We start from the raw sequence: 22,353 nt of genomic DNA, 5'->3' as shown, positions 1-22,353 counted from the left end.
ACAGTACAGCCCGTAAGCGATGCCAATTATTGATGATAAAAGTACTTTACAAACATTTAATAACACTGCATGCTGTTTTTATGATTTGTGATGCTAACACTTTTTATTACAACACATACATTATAGGGAAAGAAATAATGTACTTTGCCTCTGGCCGGGAAATATTACTGCAGCCTCTTTGCCTATATCAGTGTCCCATTTGAATTTTCGTCTTTGACCCCGTGTCCAGGACTTTGTGAGAAAGTTGCACAAGCTGGGTTTGAAAATTGCTTCATGTAACTGATATTATTCATCCGATAATAGTAATTTAACACAATTCCTCTCTGTTTTTATTTGTTTTCACCAGAAATCTATTTCTTCATCCTGATCGGACTGGTCATTTTCTCGGCTGTTATGACTGCCTTCACGCTGCACATGCACTTTCAAGGTCCGAACTGCAGGGCAGTGTCCCCCTGGCTCAGAAAGCTAGCCTTCCAGTACCTGACAAAGATCACGTGCATGCACATACGTTGCTGCAAGTGCCCATCGTCCTTCGGCTGTTCATCCTCCAGGCCTCATTCCGCAGCCGCAGTCGGCGAAGCGCCGCCGATGGAACCGAACAACTTCATCGAACTGCAGCCTTCACAGGCGACAGACAACGGAAACCTGACTGTGAACTACCTGCCATCCAAAGAGAAACACAGGAGGGCGCTACAGATCGACGAGACGGACTCAGACGACGACGATCTCATGCAGCGCAAGCGAGTACAAGAATGGCGGGACGTGGCGAAGATAATCGACAGAGCCTACTTGATATTGTTCTGTGTAACACTGTCTTCCATCTTGGCGGGATTCCTTATCGCTCTCTACTTGGGAGCGAGCTATGACGTTAAGTCTGTCGAATATGACGCGTCAGGGGACGCGTAGTGAACCCGACTGACATTGCGTCCTCAGTAGTCATGACTACATGTATGTAACATAGATAACTGTGTGTACGTGTGTGTCCAAGTGTAGGCAATCCACAAACGAGTATTGTAGAGCCGGTTTCTTCATACTACGGTCTGTGAAGTATGATAACTCTTTCCGCGCCAATCTAACCCGCCAAAGCGAAATTTAAAATGCGACATGCATATAGGTGAACATAAACTGGTATCCGTTCCATCTCACCATACTTAAAGGTATGGCAATCGATCCAGGGCCTAGGAGTGGCACATGTAAAACAGTGTGTATCTTTGCATCAGAGGCGGAATAAACTATTGAGTGTATCTATTTACCCAGAAAATCTTAATCCTGACAGCTATGTGTGTACGCAACATAGAGCATAGAGCCAGTCGACTTTAGGGACACAAAAAACACGAGGAGCAAACAGGTAGGCTAGAGGTTTCGAACACAATCAATGTACCCGGTACTTCAACAACGTCTTTAACTCCGCACTTTGAACATAGCTCGTAATGAACAGTGGAAAGCACGTGGGACGTGTAGACCTATAACAGCCACTTATGTAGTTTGTGCACATTGAAGATTTTGCAGATCAACAACTTTGACGGAAAATGCACCGACGTTTCCTACCGTAATTTTTACCTCCTTCGATTCAGCACAAAATTTTCGTATGGACTATTGATGCAGGATTACAGTCGTTACGTGGTGGCAAATCCTTGTCGTATTGATGACTATACTGCGTAAACAGTCACTAAATAAACCGTGCATGCATTTACGAGCACTGAATATTTTTACCGTTTTTACTCTCAAGCCTTCCGTATAAGCGTATGACGGTGGCAAAACAACACAAGGAATCTGGCGTACATTATTACTGAATTACTTTGTCCAAAAAAAATTGAGTTAAAACACCCAAATGCCGAACGATCATGATACAGAACTTTGCAGGTTTCTGGACTGAACGACCCCAAACCGACCGGACCTCAGTCAACTGTGCCGGCCCGACGTCTTCTCTATCAGCGTCAACTCAACCTTTCTCTCTAGACAACTTTACCCAACAAACTGGGAATATACTTAATTTACCTTTAAAAAATTCAACGGTGTATCGTATGAAAAGATTTTACCGGGGCCACGGGGCAAATCATAAAACCAACAAACCCCAACAGAAACAGTGGAATGATCATTTGTGTGCAAGGTCACTGTGTAAAAAATTCTAGCTTTGAAATGTCTAGACGGTACAAAAGACGGGGCAGAATAAGAAAAGATTACGACCAATGTGAACTGCCGATGCCACAGCTGACTCTATAACTTTCAGGGGCGTACATTGGTATAGAACGTAATGTTGATAGCATGGTAGTTCTGCGTCCACTGTGATAAACACGATTCCCAATATACCACGGCTGTTGAAGTTGAGCTGCTGCCTTCGATCGAAAATTTTCAACACAAAGACATAATATCAATAATTTTGCACGATTATAAGAGCCCGCTGTCTTCTCGCCAAATAGCTGTGATCAAGATCATTATGATAGAAGCAATTGACTGCCGAACACCTTGCTCTTCTTATACACAATGCGTAAAAATGCGTTATTCCTGTTGAGAAATACGACAGCAAATATCGCAATGTGAATTTCTTACTATCTTCGTCGCAATGATTTTTTGCTCCCGAGTCTATTTTATCACGGCCACTGGACCATTTCTGACGATTTTTACTAACAGAGAATCAGTTTACACTCATCGTGGAAACACATTGCAAAGACGTTCACAAAATTTTATCATAGGAAAGATTACCGTAATCCCCCTTTCAAAGATGTAAGAAATGTATAATGGGTTGTTATCTTGAAAAATCCCGAGCTGCAGCCGCTAACTACAAAATGCTTTTTCTTCCGAACAACTTCCCGACAATTTACAAGCACACTCCGGTGATCACATGACGGTTGTAACCGTACATGTGCTGCCGCCGATGGAGAATCAAAAGACTTCAAATCAAAAGTAAAAAAATATAGAAAAATATCGATATCCAAGCAATGTAAAAACGAGTAATTTTGATAGGCTAAATTTATTGTATATTATAAAAAATGCCCAGGCTACTCGGAACAGCGTAAGATTATGATCTGAGTTGTTCGAATACTACACTCACACTGTAGGGTAAAAATGGGAACTCAGATCGTTATATACTGCTTCTCCCAAGCGAACCGCTTAGGCTAAAGACGGTAAAATTACCATACATGTAATTATTGTTGCTAATTTCTGTAAATTTTGCCGACTATTCGTTAGGCATTGTCAAATTTCTTGAGTTTGTCCGAAAACTTTTTCAGGTAATGACGTTAGTTTCAAGACACGTGATTGCGAACGCAATATCGATATCGGGATAGAAAAGTCAGTTACAGACAATCGAGGAAGAACAGAAAAGTCAGATAGTATTAGAGCAAGTTAGTAAAAAACAAAGCTCAGAAAAACGTACAGAGAAGAACGACATCACGGCGATCTTCAGACCTTTCATCGTGTTACAGTCTGAACGGTCAACATTTGATGCTATAGTCTATGGCAAGTGTCTCTTTTGGACAACTCCAACAGAGATGAATGGATCGCGATTTAGTTTCATCGCCCCGACCCGACAGGAAATAATGTAGCTTATGGGCACCTGTATAATCGTTGCATGAACGTATCCAATGGCCGGCCACTGCATTGGCCTTTGACCGTGCATCGCCAGCAAACAACGGTTTTGGACGTCACGAGAGCAATTTTTCGCCTTCTGTTAGCGGTTTAGTTATTTGTGTAGGCACAGATCGGAATCGAGTTGATTTCGGCTGAAAGTAGTTATAAAAGTAGTTTTTCGTGCTCGGTCCAAAATGGGTCCGCATGTCGCCGGTTTTGTCCATGTAACTGTTGGTCAAGTATTTTGCTCAGTAGATAGTAAGAATCGTTTATTCATTGTTGACATCGTAATCGATCCGATGTACACAACAAATGTTTGATCGTTTGCACCTTTGCGCGTCCCCTCGTGATTGGCAGCTGTTTGAACGCTTTCATCAATTGTTCTTTGGACGCTTCAACACAGCATCGAAGCAGTTTTAGCATCAAAAAGCAACTTAAAATAGAAAAAATGAGAGAATTTTTCCAACAAGGTGATTCCACAAGTATTCACAAAACGTAATATGTTGGGACAGTGCTTTAATTTACACCATGGTTGTTGAAGGATCCAGATTTTCGGGAGCATTCGTTGACGCTGCTACCATGTGCCACTCATGTTGGATTATGAATGCTCAGGGAGATAGGGGGTATTTATAGGCTCCCCTGCCTTTAACCAAAACCAGTAATTGGTCATTACCTTGTACCGCTGCGTAGTGGTTTTCGTCCAGTAAAGATATCATTATGCCCCCCTAGTGGCGTGCACGTCATGGATCCTGATGCTAATATCGCACTCACTGGACAGAGATGCCCCGTCTGTGGTCTGTATCACCATCGCTTGAGGAAAATGCAATGGTTTTCCGTTGAGGACGTTGAAACTGGTCTTTTCGTCAGTATTTCAAACTATTGTTTGTGTAAATTTGGTTTCGGTAGTTCAATGAACCCTAGACGTATCGAAATAGGTAATTTAAAATTATGAAGCTACACAAAAATACACGATGTAGTTTGATTGGCGACTTGCCTTCACGCTGATTGAAGCGCTTGGCTGGTGAACACTGTCGGTGCACGGAGATATTATTGCCACAGAAAGAGAGAATATATATATAGCCTCAGGCGAGAAGAGATACAGACAATGATGGATATGGGAAGCCAAAAACTCACCACTCTGTAGCGGGCGCTTCAGTATTATTAACACTGAGTCGATATTTTCTGTGGGCTGACAGAGTATCTGATATGGGAAAATTCAGTCTTACAGCAGAGCGTGTACATTTGGAGAATGCTTTGCTGAGTTTATTCGAATTTCCCATAATTCTAATAACATATAGTACATAATGTTTTATAGTGACATGAATTGTATACGCTCTATAACCTCAATTTTATTTTATTTTATTATTTTCACATATTCATGTATATGTTTGGACAACGCACTCACCTTTTTGTTTTGCTCGATGTAAAAGTCATGATCTAGTACCCGATCAAACACTCCACCAATGGAGTCACATCATTGTCATTCCATGTCCATGGTAACCGTTTACCCTACAGTGTCGCAATTGGTACTAACCGAATGGTAATATTAATTGCACTTGAGGTCATGACACCGTTGGGTCGTCAGGTGCGCATGCTCATGTCTTTTTCACATTAAACACCACTTAGCAGTAACGTAAAACACACCCTTGCAAAATGAAATGTCCGACAGCGTTCATGATAAAATTTCGAACCAGTTAATATTTTTTTCCGATCGCTGTGTGAGCGTGCCTTCCAACAATCAAGCTGCATAATTGGGTAAGACTACATAGAAAAGGCCCAACTTTCACAACAAATGTTCGTCGCACTCCAAGGTTGCACATGTGCATCTAACGACCTAATGGCTCTAAGAAAAACAAATTCAACTGATCATTGGACTAGTGTAAGATTAATTTTTTATCTTGTTCGTCTTGTTATTTTTGCTTAATCACAAACCAAATACAGTCGGTTTCAATGCGGTGTCACAACATTGTGTGAGGTAGTTTAGCTGAGAAAACATCTCACTTTCAGCTGTAATTGTTACCGAAGCAGCTACATAACGATTTGTAGACCAAGTACGATCATCTTATCAGCTATCGGTCCAGACAGTTGCCTCATGCTGGTTTACTGTAACTAATTAATGAAGTCGGTGACTTTAAAATGTGTGGTGATAACCAAGCTTATCGCTTATTTTGTACGTACAATGTGTGTGTCTCACATACAGAATTGTGGCACCTAAATGAAACCCACTGTATGTACTTCTGCAGTATACATTACACCTACATTACACTTTTCGAATGCAAGTAGATTACGGATGACATGCTACAGTAGACAGTGGAAGCCTCGCTTCTACAACGATACCACATGTTCTACCAGTAGTGTAGGCACCAGAGAAATCCCGCCGATGCCAGCATATTATGCAAATACGACGCACGCAAGCAGTAGTACAGCCTCAGGCACCAAAAGTAGAAGTATGTGTGAATAAGACAATATAATAAAGGTTCTCTACTCTTTATATACCACCTCACCAAAGTCAAACAACTATTGCCGTCTATCTGGCTCTTACTGCCTCAATAAAGACATTGAAAGGTGAACTGTGCTGTTCAGGTTAGGACGCCCCCAGGTGGACAATTCTCGGCAAAAGAATAGGTGACGACATTATTTTCGCAATGAAACAACCTACGAATGCAACTCCCACCATCATATACAAAAGACATACTTGTGTTGGGCTTATACAAAGATTTCGCAAAATGTAACATTTTCTATCGAAAGTGTCTACGATCTTGTTTTTTATATTTCCTTCGTTATTTCAAGTCTATGAGCAGTGAATGTCAGTTGCAAATGGACATCAAGTTTTAGCGCTTCTGTTTTGTCAGCACACACTTTGTTCTATATATCTGAGTCTAGCTATATATCACAGTCTTATTCTAGTGAAAGTTTCCATGTACACAGTTGATTTGCAAGGATGCTCTGTCGTGGAAGTCCTCGATAAAAGAAGATTTGGAAACATAATATACATGCACAAGTTTCGCTATGGGGTGCAACTTTTGAAAGATAAGTAGCCTACCGCGAGTTTGCCAAAAATCTCGTTTGAACTTGAAAAATGAAACTGCAGATTCGATGTGCGAGATTTCCTCACCAGTAGCTGTCAAGGTTTTGTACTGTAACAGCAATCTTGTAAAAGCAACGGCTCATGAATATAAATTAATGTAAATACCAAACTGTTGACTCGGAATGAGAGGTTCTGAGGAAAATAACCTGTAATTTTAAAGTTTATATGTTGTTTCTGTAAAGTAAATGCTGGGGCAACCTAGAATTGCAATAAATATGAGCATTGTCCAGCTATTTGAATAGTGCCTGTACTGAATCATATTTTTAAAAGCCCCGAATTGGGCCACGTCAAGTGGGCGAGCTGGAGTAAACTTGACTTGCCTACGTGTCCCAGAAATGTGAACAAAGTCACTGAATATATAGCTTTAGGGTTATTTAGAAGTGGCTTGCAACGTCCCTCTTCAGTAATAAGCGTGAAGTATGACTGTTATATCTTGGATCAGTTTATGAACAAGTACGATACAGCTGGTCCAGGATATAAAAGTCATACTTCACACTCATTAAGGTGGGACTTCCAAACTTCAACATAACCTTAAAAATGTTGAAGTAGTATTTTCCATGACTATGATTCAAAATGTACTAATTACATAACATAGATCAGTTGCTCCCAGGATGCCTCGCTGTTGTCCGTGTCGCGCCATCTTGTTTGCAAAAGGCTAATTCAATTTTATCAATTTTCGAACGATTTGAAACGTAGAATATAATTTCAAGATTATTTGTTAAAAATATGCTCCAAAATTATTGAGTAAATAAAATAAGACGCTGATATTTGCAGGTACTAGGACAATTTTCACGGTTAAGTTTATCAGCAACTGAGATGGTCTCATCGCACCATATGTTAGACATGTAAATTTCCTTCATGAACTTTCGAAAATCAGTACTCTTTCTCTTGCCATCACAGATGCGACTTAATTCCTTGGTTTCCTTAAAAATATTGTGTATTGCTGTCAGAAATGTCTGTTGGCAAAATTACAAAATTGCTATCTCCACCTGAAAGGGATGACTTCTCATTAATCAAAGTGCGAAATAGGAAAATCATGATTATCAAAACAATGCTGTTAAAAGTTTAAAATATGGACCGAGCTGTTCTGTAATTTCCAGGTCAGTGAATGATCTGTGTACAAATCATAGAGAATTGTGGGTAATATCTAGACTGGCCCCTACTGAATTGCGTGGCTTTTCTCGGCAGCAGTTACTTGCTGGTCATTGCGTTCACCTCACGATCTTTGCAGCAGCCTGCCACTGATTTGACAGTCTGCTGAAGTTTAGTCCTTCAATTTACTCAGTTTTGATATTTATATACCAGCAAATAAAGAGCAAGTCTTAGTAATATCACCTACTGTGCCACACTCACAGGGGCTCAGGGTTGTGCCCACACTATATGTATACCTTACACTGTTGCCATGCGTGATTTCGCATAATACAGGCTGCAGCATGGATACTTCCTCCTGCTGTCAGAAGATTAAAGTCTACAGATATTTACCAAATCGTTATAAACGTAAAGTTGAAAACCTTTAGCATTTTTCTTTGGTTTTCCATACAAACACGGCTATGTTGGCTGTTCAATGATCGTATCCACTCTACAGTCTCATCGCCACATTTGCCAAATTTTGGCCTTAATGTCTACCAGTCTTAGAGCGCCAGCAACGCCGAAATCGCGGTAGGCTCCACGATGCTGAAGTTGGACTCAGTTTCGGATTCGGTTTCGGATTCGGTTTCGGATTCGGTTTCGGATTCGAATAACTGAGAATAGTTTTATATTTCCAGCTTATGTTATTATTTTTTCGAAAATATGATAACTACTGATATACACAAGGAGATCACCTTACTGCACATGTAGTATATATTTCATGACATAAATGTTTCGCACATAATCATAATTTATACAGTTTAAAATACAAAAAACTTTAGGCAGTAGAGCAAGAAACTATAGTGCATGAATACACCAGACAAAACTGCTGGAAAATTAGTCAAAAGTTACAACTCATGAGCAATTATTGGTATTGTGCAGTTTAGACTATTCAAGCTAACAGTACTTCGCACAATACAAAGAAATGCATTCAATGCAATCTTTATTATACAACATATTAATGATAGTTTAGTCCAGGTTTGGTATGGTACATTTAAAATGAAATCTATGCAGAACAACATCAACCAAAACAGCAAAGTAATACAGCACATTAGCATTATACCATGTGACACACATTGTGACATATAAACAAATTAAAGTATAAATGTTTTTGTAAATGTCGTTGTCCTTGCTCGACACTTCCTTTCAATTCCGAATTAAAGTGCTTCGAAGTTTTCTGTAATGTCAATTATTACTATTTTGATTGTGAAAATATGCACACAATTTATGCTTAAAATATATACTACATATGCCGGTAGGTAATCCAGTAAAAGATTGTTCTTGACGACAAGTATTTAGCTTTTCATACGAAAGTACTGAAGACTATTTTATTTTCACTGGAATTTATTTTAGCTGAAAAACAGATTTTCGTTGTTTCACTGTCTTATTTTCACTTTGTCTAGTCTGATTGGATTTTATTGTAGCAGAAAAACAGGTCCGGCGAAAGTAATGAAAATAAAATTCCAAGTGAAAATAAACTATTCCACAGTATAACTTAATCGGCTGAAAATTTCTTTCACTCGAATTCGAAACCGAATCCGAAACTGAATCCGAAACCGAATCCGAAACCGAGTCTAACTTCAGCATCGTGTAGGCTCCAGGTGTACTCCCACTGATTTTATTTTATTTGCTCATCAACAGCGCCATCAGGCAGTTTCAAAATTTAATGAAAGCTCACAGTGCACACACCCGAGCGCATACGCTCTGATGGCATGTACACATTTGCTTTAGGCATCGAGTGACTTACAAGTATCTAAATTACTAAACACATTTGTCACCATTGGCAGTGCTATAGGCGGCAAACTATTCACACCATGGATATACGCGAGCAGTCGAGAATCTGATCTTAAACTGACCGATTTTTTCTGTAATCATGGCAGCCTTCAAAAGGGAAGCATTTGATGTACAAAAAAGTACTGTGGCACAATTATGTCAAATAATTTCATTTTTATGACTAACATGAAGTACATGTATTGATAATAACAGAATCGATTAATTAAAACTAATTAAACAGTCAAAGATAAGTAATTAAAAAACTTAAATGACAGGATCAAATTCAAAATAGTAAAATTACATCGTATTGAAATTAAAAGAAATCGAGATTTTAATTAATTTCCAACTTAAATGCGATAATTGGAACTTGTAAAACGTCTAAGTTGCATAGTGTCCGTTAGTTTCACTACAACGCAATTGTTCCTCCATGTACCCTCATGTGTAACTGCTGCCGTTCAAGGATTTGAAATAATCTGGGATGGAATACCCAAAAAGCTTGAAATCGTTTTCGTAAACGCGATAGAGTGCCTTTATCTGTTCGACGGATAGCTGTGAAAAGTACCGCAGGATGTTCTTCTTGGCCGAACTGTTGGTGGCGTGCGGGACGAAATTTGGGAAGTCGAACTTGGCGCCAATTTTGTTCAGAATGTAGGCAGCGTCTGCTTGCAGCGATTCGAAATTACCGACGAAATCGTACTTGATGCTGCAAGGCGCGCACAGTGCGTACATGGGCCTGTAATGTGTACCGAGTTGGTTGACATCTTCCATTTTAATCAAATAGTCTACGAATTCAGGGAATGTCAGCTTAGTCGAGTTGGAGCCCATGGCCGATCTAACATTTCTCAGAACGACACTTAAAAAGTTGTCGTCCGGATTGTCGACGACTTTGTCCACGAAACACGAGATTAGGCGGGAAAACGGATGTCGAACGAACATGAATTTAGTATAATCCTCCTCCATCAATTGCGCCCGCTCAGTCTTGTTGTATTGGGAGAGTTTTCTGTACGCGTAAGCCTGTCTCTTCCGGGGGTTAGCCGAGAAACTGATACTATTAGGTTTATATTGACCGTCGAGAATGTCAAACACCCGTAAAACGTTGGTGCTGGCTGCCTTCTCAACTTCACAGTACATCACTTTTCTTGCGGGATCGACAAGTATTCGTCCAATGGCGTGATGGAAGTTGCTCTTTGTAACATCATCCGAGATATCACTGTCACAGACCTCGTCGATTCGTTCCAACCTCTGACGATAGCGATCTTTACTTCTAGTGATCTGCAAATATATATCGAACGTTCGACCTGTCGGGTTAGTATAGTAATAAATAGGAGGACCATGTAAAACAGCCATTCTTGTTAAATGGACAACGCTAATATTTGTACATATTTTTGTTTTAATGTCGCACTAATACCTCCGAACTGCACCGACACAAGACGTTGTATACAACGTAAAATGTTATTGTTGACAAGTCTAGTCCCGGCCGGACTTGAAATTCAGTCGTTAACAATGACATTGGACATCACAAACAAGAAGGCTCTGTTTGTAAATTGAACATTTCGCATTTCGACGTGCATGATTTAAACGAAATGCTATAAGTGCATGTAGAATCAAATTGATGGAAATTACATCAAAAGTTACAGGCAGAAGAGCTTGAAGTATACAGTAAATATGATGGTTAAACTTGGGCAAAATCAGGGCCTCTATTTGAATTAGTGCAACATTTTCCTATATTCGCCAACCGATACTGATAACGTTTGTGATATCTCACCCAATCTCATTTCAATATTAGGGCTGGTGTGCAGCGTCTCGGAAGCAACTATCCAATTGGGGGCTGAATCTTACCGTTATAGTTGAATAATACAAATAGACTCCCTAAGTTTCTGTGAATAGTGAAAATCGACCAATCATATATGAGGTTCCGAGCACGCTGCACATTAAAAGGGAATATCACGTTTTCAAGGCAAAGGTCATTATCGGAAAGGTAATTTTCACCTCCGCTTTTCTCCATCGTTCCAATATCACCAGACTCCTTGTTGAATTTTCAATAGTCTACGTGTCACTACTATACACCAAAGTTTCACATATTGCATTATGTTTATTGTAATGTTCGTTTTCAATATCGACCAGTTAGTTTGAATCTCGTTATGTTTTATTTGAGCGCATGAACTATGACCCGTGAACCAAATATTGCGAGCGAATCACAATGATTTCCCGAAACGTCCGAACCCTAATTGCAACCCTGTCCAAGCCCTCTAAATCAGTGTTATATGACTTCTTCAGAACGAGTCCGCAGATCTTGATGCTCCTATCTCATCTGTCAACATATTCACACGAAGAGCATGGCAGTGTACAATCTAAACAATTTATTGTTGTCTGTGGGGACGTAGAACCATAGACCGTTGATTGTTACAGCAGAATGCGCCTCGGAGACAGATATTAGGACTCTCAAAGTGTTACACTAATTTTTTTTTCCGATCTACTACTTGTAAGATCTCTTTTTTAAGGTATATAGTCACCTGTAATCTAAATATGCCCATATATGGTCAAAAGGGCGTCCTTGGTATTCAAAATGCCCATGTGAGGGCGCAGGTTTTAAAAAGCGGCCACCCGCTTAAAATCTGTGATTGGTTAGATTTTCTCTTTCCATGGTAACTGTGGCAAAATTGGAACAGGTGACAGTATACCTTTAAAGCCCCCGGAGTAATAAAAAATTCTTCCTTAGTTTTTCGAAAATCAAAAGTTTTAATTTTTTCCCCATACAGTTAGTACAGGCATGGCGGCCATTGTGAATTTCAAATATCGGTAAATGTCAGGTAATTTGTTTCTCTAGTCTCAAACTTTGCAGGGCGACCCCTGATGTTTATTGCTGCTTTGGCAAGAGAATGATTGAAAATTCAGGAAAGTTTGAGCAAAAGTTTAAGTCTTTCACTTTTGAAGCGCATACTACCTCAATGGTAGAACAACTATACTGAGACTCCGATAAAATTGCTACAATGTCACAGAATATCGAAAATCATTACATTGCAGGAAGCTTTCAAAGTTGTAATGATCCTGTAGCCAACATGTAATAAACACACATATCGCGATACTTACACTCCTCATAATAGACCTTATCATAACGCCATGCCAGGGTCGTTCCGGTTCTTCTAGTTTTGTAGGGACATCTGAACCTAGAAAAAGATACCATAGGGTAGATCGGTTTGATTTCTGATATCGTGTCAAGTTTATCTTTTTATTTTAAGCATAGTTGATTTTCAAGTAGGCCTATACTTATTGTGTGTATCAAGCAGAATCGCTACTGTTGCAAGGCCCGAATACGCTTCCTAAGTGGTTTAAGAAGATGGTTCCGATGCCAACTATGGTGCCATGGTGTCGGGAGGTTATCTTCATCACTTCATGGTCTCGTGATTCTCAATCCTGCTCTGCCGTTGGCTGCGCTGTGTTACTTTGTCAAAGCACAGTATGCAGTGCCGTTGGCAGTGGGTCAAGGTCAGGGAATCAGCAAACCAAGGTAAAAGCTATATTAGGCATCGCATTCCACTAGATATTTTGTAAAAGGAAGTGATTATTACCAACTTGTTCAAATTTATACAGAGGAATAACAGCTGTTGTTGTTTAATTTTTTTCTAAAATTGTTATCAATTTATAATTATAATCGACTTTGAAATTCAATAGAATCCAAGACCCGTCAAAATACTGGCATTCTTCTCAGAACATGCCGAAATGTTACATTGCCAAGAGGTTCAATCAAGCAAGAAAGCTATGATAAGTTGGTGTTGTAAAGCTATATAAGCCAGACATCACAGGTGACCGGGAGAAACCAAGAGTTTGATCATAATATGGAGGGCGGACTCAGTACATCAAGAAGAATCAAACACTAGTGAAACTACCTTAATGCTGAACAGCATTCTTTGAACTCTTTTTCCGAGCATGATTGTGACAAAGAACAAAGTTTGCATAACACACATTCCTAGGCTCGTTTTCGTGGAAACGTAATTTAATGAAAGAAGGAAAAGTTGACGGCTGAACTTTGGTCAATTCTCATAGCATTCCAATCGCGTTGAATTTAGGATTTATCGAGGTATTGACTTACTGTTTATACAGTTAGCATAAAATAGAAAAATTATCAAGGACTTTGACCAGTCATGATGTATTGCAGGAGTTAATCTTGAAATTCTAGTGGAAAACCGTGAGAGCACAGGAAGTGATGTAAATGTGTGACTGAGACAAGCCATAAACTAAGCAGTATAACGTATGTGCAAGTACTGCCCTACTGGCTCATGTGTTCGTAATTGTCCTGGCAGCATGGTCGTGCCTCTTCGAGAAGGTCAACCTCTCGCGTTTCAAACTCACCGGTTTGTCGGAGAACAGAGATACATGCAACTGCAAGGAACGCGGTCAGAACGACCAAAAGGCGATGTTTCGTGACGCAGACCATATTCCACCTCCTGTTATGCAGACATGGCGTGTGTACCATTTTGTGTCGTTTGCCGCCAGAACCTCGATCTCCCGTTACATTGGGGAGAATCGAAAATCCTGCAACGCTACAAAAGCAACACCACTGAAGAGAGACATCGGGCATGTGCTTACCCCACAATGCCCGCTGAAGCAGATGGTTTGTGTTAATATTCAAATGAGAATATTGTGAAATTTCACAATATGAGTGAGTCGGTCAGCTGCAGCTGCTCTGTCATTTGATAAATGGGACACTGTCGCTCGGTCACAAGAATAAAAGATGACGACATTAACATGACGCGGATAATTTTCCTCAAGCGTGCGTGCAATTCTGGAGCATACCAGTGTGTGCTTATGACGCTACAAGCAATTTTACTGCTTTTATGATTTATCGAAAAGTCCATAAAGACAACTTGTCACCAAGCCGTCTCAATCACGTGACATATTACCCGTACATTGCCTGGTGGCACGTCGAATCAAGACCATTTTTCCTATCTGCCGGCGTCGAAAACAGAAATTACGAGTGCCATCAGACTTTGCGCAAGTAATTATTTGTTTATAGCGTCGTAAAAGGTGTACAAAATAAGCCCTCTTCCCGATCGACGATGTCAAAGTCCGCCTAGGCCAATAAACTGACTAAAATTTTATTCGGCGGATATGGCCCATTTCCTTTGATGTACCTGCAACTTTGATCGCCTTTGAGTTCAATTTCCACCTGTGTACTTTCTTGTACAAGGCCAGATAATTTGTTTTTATGAGACACTCAGTAACAGTTATGATGTATAATGCATGGTGATCATTAGACGTGTTAAGAGTGAACGATAACATACTTCAGTTCCCGCAACAGAAAAAAAACTTATGGAGTGAATGCAGCCATGGCAACTTTTCATCCAAATTTACTTTATTGACAGTCATATTTCATTTTAGACGGATTTCTAAAACATACATGTTTGAAAGGAGAGACTTTCTCAAAGTGACAGCATGGGCAGCAAGCCATTTAGTTTCTTCAAAATAATATTACGGCATTAAACGGGTAGAATAGACATTTAGTATTATTAAAGGTATACTGTCACCTGTTCCCATTTTGCCACAGTTACCATGGAAAGAGAAAATCTAACCAATTACTGATTTTAAGCGGGTGGCAGCTTTTTAAAACAGCGCCCTCACATGGGCATTTTGAATACCATATATGGGCATATTTAGATCACAGTGACTGTATACCTTTAAAACAGAAGGAATGCGTTTCCCGGATAAGAGTTGCAATCGGAAAGTATTTAAGGTCGATTTTTGCGGCAAAACAATCGGGTTATTTTGAGGAACAATGAATAGTCCCTCGCTTGAAGTAAGCATCTCTTCAATGAGAAGACGGCGATGTCATACATAGTCGAAGTTACGCCAACTCCTAGTGGATGCAATTCGGACAAGGTTTTAAACGGTCCATTCTCTTCATTCACCGCTGCGATTGAATATAAATGACAGTTACTGCAAAATGAACATTTCTGAAATGAAACTAAGAATTGTACATTTCACGCTCCAATATGTAGATATTATATACTCAATTATTGATAATACACTAAAAAATGGGGGGGAAAAATCATCTGAAAATCTATTAATTTGCTGTGAATTTACTGTCATTCATGTACATAACAACACTTAAACAACTCTTGACCGGGCCAGGCAAATATAAACTGGAAAAATTTACATGTTTATTACCCTCGATCGCATCGCTACCTTCAAGTTACGAGAATGTCAAGGTTTCGATCATGTTGACTTGCCTGCAACGACTTGTCATCATTTGAGCTGGTGTTAAATCGACCAACACGCTGCATTTTGATTGAGCGCCCGCTATCTCATTAAAGATTTCGCCCATTACTGAACAGTGCTACATTTGTATAAAATACCCATTCCTTTCACTAATGGGTGATTTTCTTGGTTTTGGTTTGGTTTGGTTTTTTTTTGTCCTACCGATTTTCTACGATCAAAGACGATGGGTCACGATAAAAATGTTGGGAGTAATCACCTTCGCAGTTCATATCTTGAAAATACAGGAATTTACGGGGCAAAAAAATTCACCCGGCTGTGGAAACAACTTCACCGAACCAAGGAAATGGCAATACTTAGGTATCAATGCTTTCATGATGGTTTACATTACCGGCACCGACTCTCCATATACCTTGAGTACTCGATGAAATGAACACCGGACTAATAAAACACACGGAAGAACGCATATCAATCGCTTTCTTTCTCAATTTTCCGTATAATTCGAGCCGGGCAAATGAACTCAAAATGACATTAGTAATGAAAGGCGCGCCGCACTTTAAAAAACCTATTCTGAACGCTTAAATGCTGCACTGATGTAAATACTCTCTGTTGGTTTAAAAGAAATTAACCAATGTCCCTTAGAGAAACACGTCTCATACAGTAATTACAAGCACACATGCAGCACTGCTATTCTTTCTATAAGTATGGACAGCGTTGAAAATGACTGTAATAAATCAGAGGATGTAGTGTACTTATTGTTGACTTTCTTAGCAAGAAATTCACTTGAACGTCAACTACAGGAGCTCACGTTTGTTGCCATTCCCTCGCGCAAATCCGTTACACGGTGGACAAATGCAACTAATTCGTCATGGCAGATTTGACCTAGGTTTGACCTCAGAGTCTGTCGATACTTAAAACATAGCTTAGAGGTGTACATGCTGAAGAATGCAAATTTGACCACGTACGACTCTCTGAAATGAATGATACACCTTTCTGTCGAAGGCTGTGCTGAAGTGACTGTGTATATCCAATAACGATTACGTGCTCTGCATAACGTATGCTTGAAGTCCCACAAAAGTGGCTGGCGTCGAGGCATGCTCATCAGAACCATCAAATGTCTAGCACCCCTTTTCTGCTTTTGGCAGCACATTTACTCGAGCGCAGTGGCATGGAAAGAGAAGCAAAGAAATTGACTCAAAATTCGAAGAGTCGCATAAGGTCTTACATACAGGGCCGCGGATACTAGTAAACAAACCAAAATATGCGCATGACATTCGAAACCAATTGCGACGTATTTCGATGATCATGCGCAAGATTGCATTGACTGTAGCCATATTACGCCACGGAAACCATTTAAATGCATGATTCTCGATCACTGTTAAGATTCTCGGCGCCTGTTCTTCAAAAACCCGCCTAAAGTTTAAACTGCCATCACCCTATTTCTGCAATTCGTCCTGTTTGGCGGAAGGTAAAGTCGTCATGTCGTAATGTCGTGTTTTTGCATTTCCAAAAAATTCTTTCGAGGACGGTGAGGGTCTTTGAGGTCAAATCAGTGAGTTCAGTTTACCTGGCGCGTGTTGTACCCATGGTCCTTAGCCATACATTTATCCAATCTATCAAAGCTGTCTGCAACAAATGCTCTCCATAATATCTTTAAGCTTGTCGTCAGTACACTTCTGAAATCGAAAATAGGCCAGTTCGCCGAAGTGGGGATACGACCATACCGTGAATCTAATAGATGAAAGCTTTCTGAAAGCATGTAGGCATGTACAGTAGGCACACACATATTCTGAAGCAAACATTCACAATGAAGCAAAGGTAAATCCATACCTTGAGACTTCCGCCTCACAAATTACCTAGCATAAAACGTTTAACGTCGGAAAAATTCCTACGGTAAGTCTTGGTGAGAGAATGGGAAAAATAAATGTACACACATGTGTGAGTTCTATAGTAGGTTAACATAAGTTATCTTGTTCATTTATCTGTTCTGCTCTCAATGCGTTTACGACATGTTTGAGCTAACGGGAAACTTCTCCTTAATGCGAAGCTAAATCCAGAACACCCTGCTTAAATCACCACAACATGTATGTAGGTAGGGTTGTGTATATATATATATATATATATATATATATATATATATATATATATATATATATATATATATATATATATATATATATATATATATATATATATATATATATATACACACACACACAAACACACACACACACACACACACACACACACACACACACACACACACACACACACAACAGCTTATCAAAACCTTTCCGTCTCACGGAAAAACGCCCAGTCTTTATCTTGAAAGAGTTCTTACTATTTGCTTAATTACGCTCTTCGTCATTTATGGCCTTGAACTGACATGACCGGCGTTTGGGAGTGAATCCTGTTTACTGCTCGATTATTTTGAACTTAGCCGTATGAGCTCTTGATTGATGAAGTGTTGCGTACAAGGTAAGGACTCAAGCCCATGGGAATCCTCACTTGCAACGAGTACACTAGCTGAAATCTGTTCTCCTAACGAGTCAACGATGAGTTCAACCTTTATCTCCCACGAGACGCGTCCTTGTCTGAATGCATTCTGCTCCAGCGATAAATCAATGGTACCTCACACGAATAATATTATGAATCGCGCAAAAGTTCGCACATTAATTCTTTTTCAAGATGAAAATGATAAGTGGAGTTTTGAGTATGCAATGCTTTAATTGACTTTAGAGACCTACAAGCATATCTACCGCAATTAACAGGGGACCATACGGCCACTAATGCCGGAAATGACAGTCGTTTTGTGTACATAGGTTCCTGAGTAAAAACATTTTGGTTGACCTAATTCTTTTCGCAGTTGTAACTACACGTTTCTGTGGAAGCATTTATTAAACAAAGATAACATAAACCTTCGGGACATATCTGTGTTGTATCGTTGTCATAATAACAGACACACCGGAACTTAAAGACAGGCATTGATGTAACATTATACGTGCAAAGAAAGATATACTCGATAATGCGAACAGATCTACCGAGACGTGAAGAATTAAATAATCGCATTAAGGTTTCATAAGATTCAGAACCACAATAGAGAAGTTATGAAGACTCAGACCTTTTAAAACAGGCGTCAGAGCAGATCTAATTTCAATTTTAAAATTCCTTCCGTATGATTAGATAATTTTTACACTTCTACAATCTCCTCCTCTGCGTGTAGCTTATGGTTTATTGGATTTCTCACTCGGTGATTGATCCGTGCAATGACGGTAACTGAGTCAGAACAATTTCTCAGGCGAATAAAAACCAAACAGCAGCAAATCTTTCTTTAACCTCTGGCCCCATTTTTATGCACCTCCAGTTCTCCGGGAACCGCACGTCGTTTCTGCTCAATAATGATTTTAAGGGGCTTCGGGAAAATCAAGTAAACTGCTCAGCGATAGGAGGTAGTCGACAGATAATTGAGCATGTAGGTAATACTTTCACAGCCTTAAGCGACTGGGATTTAAAGCTGCTAAAAGCCGATTGCTTTATTACGATATGCCATCATATTCCATTACCTTTAGTACATCGTACCTTTGTCGGGGTATTAGTTTTTGTCATACGTCAAGCTGAAATGCACGAAAGGAAGCTAACATTTGAAGATTGAACATAATAATGTTATATTAGCTGCGCTTTTCATTCCACAGACGTATATTTTATGACCAAATAACTTAAAGCAGTAAAACTATATTTATGAGGTCCTCACAAATTCACCTTTAGTAGTACACATAAACAAGTTTAAGAGAAAACTTGGCGGACTCAGAATAGGCGTTACATTTTGTTATTTAAAGCCCTATTAGTTGTATCTTTTATGAATTTGACTTATCAAAAATACTATCAAATCTTGGGAGAGATGTTTTGGATCTCCATTGTGAAGCCATGTTGTCTTTGAAAGATCACTATTTCAATCATTGGCAATTGATCTGAATTTTGTTGATTAAATTCAGCCACTCAGGAATAAATTTGCGACGGCCTTATTTGAGTTGCAGCTTGACAATTATTGAATTGATAAAATTAAAGTTGTGCGTTCGTATATAATGTTAAAAAAAACGTTCTGTGATGGTGGTCACTCCGATTATTTTTCAAGGAATTTGTATTTGATTTCAACCATTTAATCGAAAGAAATGCCAAAAGATATAGGTAATGGGACTTTAATGACAGGACACAAAAACTACCGCATCTACAGATTTTACGAGTGGATTCATAGCGCATGGAGAGAAAAACCTTTACTATGAGCGTTCATTGACTTTTAAGCCTTGAAAAGTGGTTTGAGGGGTTTTCATGAGCGCACAGAATCTTTTTTCCGCGTTTGTCTCTTCAAAGGTCAAAGTAACGGTGAACTGATATAGTTGTGTTATAACCCTCACAGGGCATCAAAATTTGTCGTTTGAAGATACATTGAACAATTTTCCAAATTAACAGAATCCTAGGGATTCCATTTTCATAAAATATAGAGGGGACCTCCTCCAAACAATTGATTTCGTTTTGAAGATTATGCCAGGTGTGGTTCGAAAACGTGTACACACAAAGTTTTAGCAATCCGTTCCAGAATACAAGTGCTTTGTTCGACGCAACAAATACGATGTTTACAGTGCTTAATAGTTCTTGGAAAAAAATCAGGCCATGCGCTTCAGGATCAAAAAATACTAAAGTATCCTAGCGAAATGTGGATCAAGCCAATTTGTCTACTCAACGAATCGATTTCCAAAGCAGGGAAAAGTACTTTTACCTTACCAGTAATCGTTTAAATATTCGACCTTAATCCCAAGACAAACTGGAGGAAATTTAAGGTAGTATGTGCCTCGAAAGTGTAAGACTTAAACTTTGGCTTAAATTTTTCTCAAGGAATATTTCAACCGTTCTATTTCAAAATAAAAAATAAAGATTAGGGTCACCTTGCAAATTTTGGTACTAGAGAAACAAATAACCCAAGATTTACCGATGTTTGAAATTCAAAATGGCCGCCATTCCTGTGTTAACTCTGTTGGGGGAAATATAATTTTCGATTTTCGACAAACTAAGACGATGAAAATATTTCAACCCTCAAAAGTTGTAAATCAGAAACGAGTTGTAAAAGTTTGAGAGTTCGAATATCTGTCCCCGAGGGACCTTCAGAGAACTTACTACCTTAAAGAACATTTGTTGTATCTGTCTCATATTTTGTCGAAAGATCGCTGAGATATAAAAAGTGGCGTTTGTGGTTATAACCTTATTAAAAGTCAAATAACCAGACATATTCAAAAAGGAATAGCGAGAGTGTTAGTAAATTTGGTTAGCGATAAGGCAAAATATGAAAAAATGACTCGTGTATAACGTGACTTTGTACATATATAAGTCGACATTCAAAACAAAGCCGGCAGACAAGACGTCAAATGGAATAAAAACATTGTTCCATTTACATTGAAAGATTGGCGAATGAATCAAAAATGGTGTTACGGCCGGCTTTGAGGGTAAAAGTAAAAGGTTTAATAAAACGTTGAAACTGCGAAATTGAAGGTGACGGAATTCTTGGAAAAAGTGAATTATCGAAATATTCTTCATCGACGCAAGTTGTGCCAGAAAATGTTCCAATACTTAAACAATATGACCGGCATAATATGCATTCAACCACAAAAAGTTCGACCATGTAAACAAAATGCTTTGCACTTTTTCGGCGCAAGACATCTACTGGAAATGTCAAAACAGTTGCCGTCAGATTTCAATCTGGGGCATAGCTGAAGCCATTTGAGAAACTCTTGTACGTGCACACAGTGGAATCGTGTGATTGTTTTGGTGTCGCCAAGTACAACAAGATTACATCAGTCGTTGTTTTTAGGATGACCCACATCGTTATTGAACCAAGATTGCTATCGCCGACTGAATGAAAAAAAACACATCTCAACGCAAGTACAAGAGATCCCACCGCCATATACGTCACTGCTTACGGTCGAATGGACACGCATTTCGTTTTAAAGCGCGAGCTTTATTTCTGCTGCAGGCGGGTAGTCTCGTACAGCGCATTTCCATTCAGAGATAATATCTGGCACACACAATATGCTAACGTCGAGAAGTTGTTCATTCTACCGGCTTGTTTATCCCTCCAGGAGACTGCCGTGTGACATTTTAAAGTTCGTTCATTTACGCCACAAAAATGTGTCATCGTCCGGCACTCATCATTGTCCATGCTTAAACCGAATTATTTCGATACCTGCTGTCATGGAAACGATATGAGCCGGCGGAAATAAATACCGATATCCGTGAGAATGAAAATTTTAAGCACACTAGATTTTTTAGATGTTTAATAACCGAGCATAATGAAATTGGATAAGATTATATTTTAGATTTCTAAAAATAAATAAAATAAGTCCATGGAAACTTTTATACAGACGGAGATTTAATTTGTCCACTACAAAGACAAGCTTGTAAGAGCATGTATCCTTTCTTTCGGATGTTCTATGACGCATACACAGACAACTCTATTTTGTCAAGTAACTCTGGTGAATTCACGTGATCCAATGCTGATCATCGCGTAGTGGGCGGTAATCACACATCTTTGT

General features: G+C 39.3%; 2 protein-coding genes across 3 annotated transcripts in view; one reads left to right on the top strand and one right to left on the bottom strand.

Moving 5' to 3' along the window:
• The window catches only part of LOC139121442 (neuronal acetylcholine receptor subunit alpha-10-like), a 64,185-nt gene extending 58,125 nt beyond the window's left edge, over positions 1 to 6,060 (top strand). The window contains exon 7 of one of the 2 annotated variants that reach the window (XM_070686308.1): positions 347 to 6,060. In XM_070686308.1, coding sequence (XP_070542409.1) covers positions 347 to 906 — 560 coding nt within the window. In that variant the 3' untranslated portion in view covers positions 907 to 6,060. The remainder of the gene's footprint in view (positions 1 to 346) is intronic. The other variant, XM_070686309.1, reaches the window with a different exon arrangement.
• A 3,651-nt stretch (positions 6,061 to 9,711) lies between these two features.
• LOC139121462 (carbohydrate sulfotransferase 11-like) lies at positions 9,712 to 14,159 on the bottom strand. The gene is made up of 3 exons (XM_070686358.1): positions 13,910 to 14,159; positions 12,650 to 12,726; positions 9,712 to 10,831 (listed from the first exon to the last, which is right to left on the bottom strand). Exons 1-3 carry the CDS (start codon positions 14,136 to 14,138, stop codon positions 9,995 to 9,997), a joined length of 1,143 nt encoding a protein of 380 aa, XP_070542459.1. The 5' UTR covers positions 14,139 to 14,159; the 3' UTR covers positions 9,712 to 9,994.
• Positions 14,160 to 22,353: the final 8,194 nt, after the last annotated feature.

The sequence above is a fragment of the Ptychodera flava genome, chromosome 21 (genome assembly GCF_041260155.1).
Source record: "Ptychodera flava strain L36383 chromosome 21, AS_Pfla_20210202, whole genome shotgun sequence".
Taxonomy (NCBI): domain Eukaryota; kingdom Metazoa; phylum Hemichordata; class Enteropneusta; family Ptychoderidae; genus Ptychodera; species Ptychodera flava.
The sequence above is the reverse complement of the archived record's forward strand: the minus strand, read 5'-3'. Positions and strand labels throughout refer to the sequence as shown.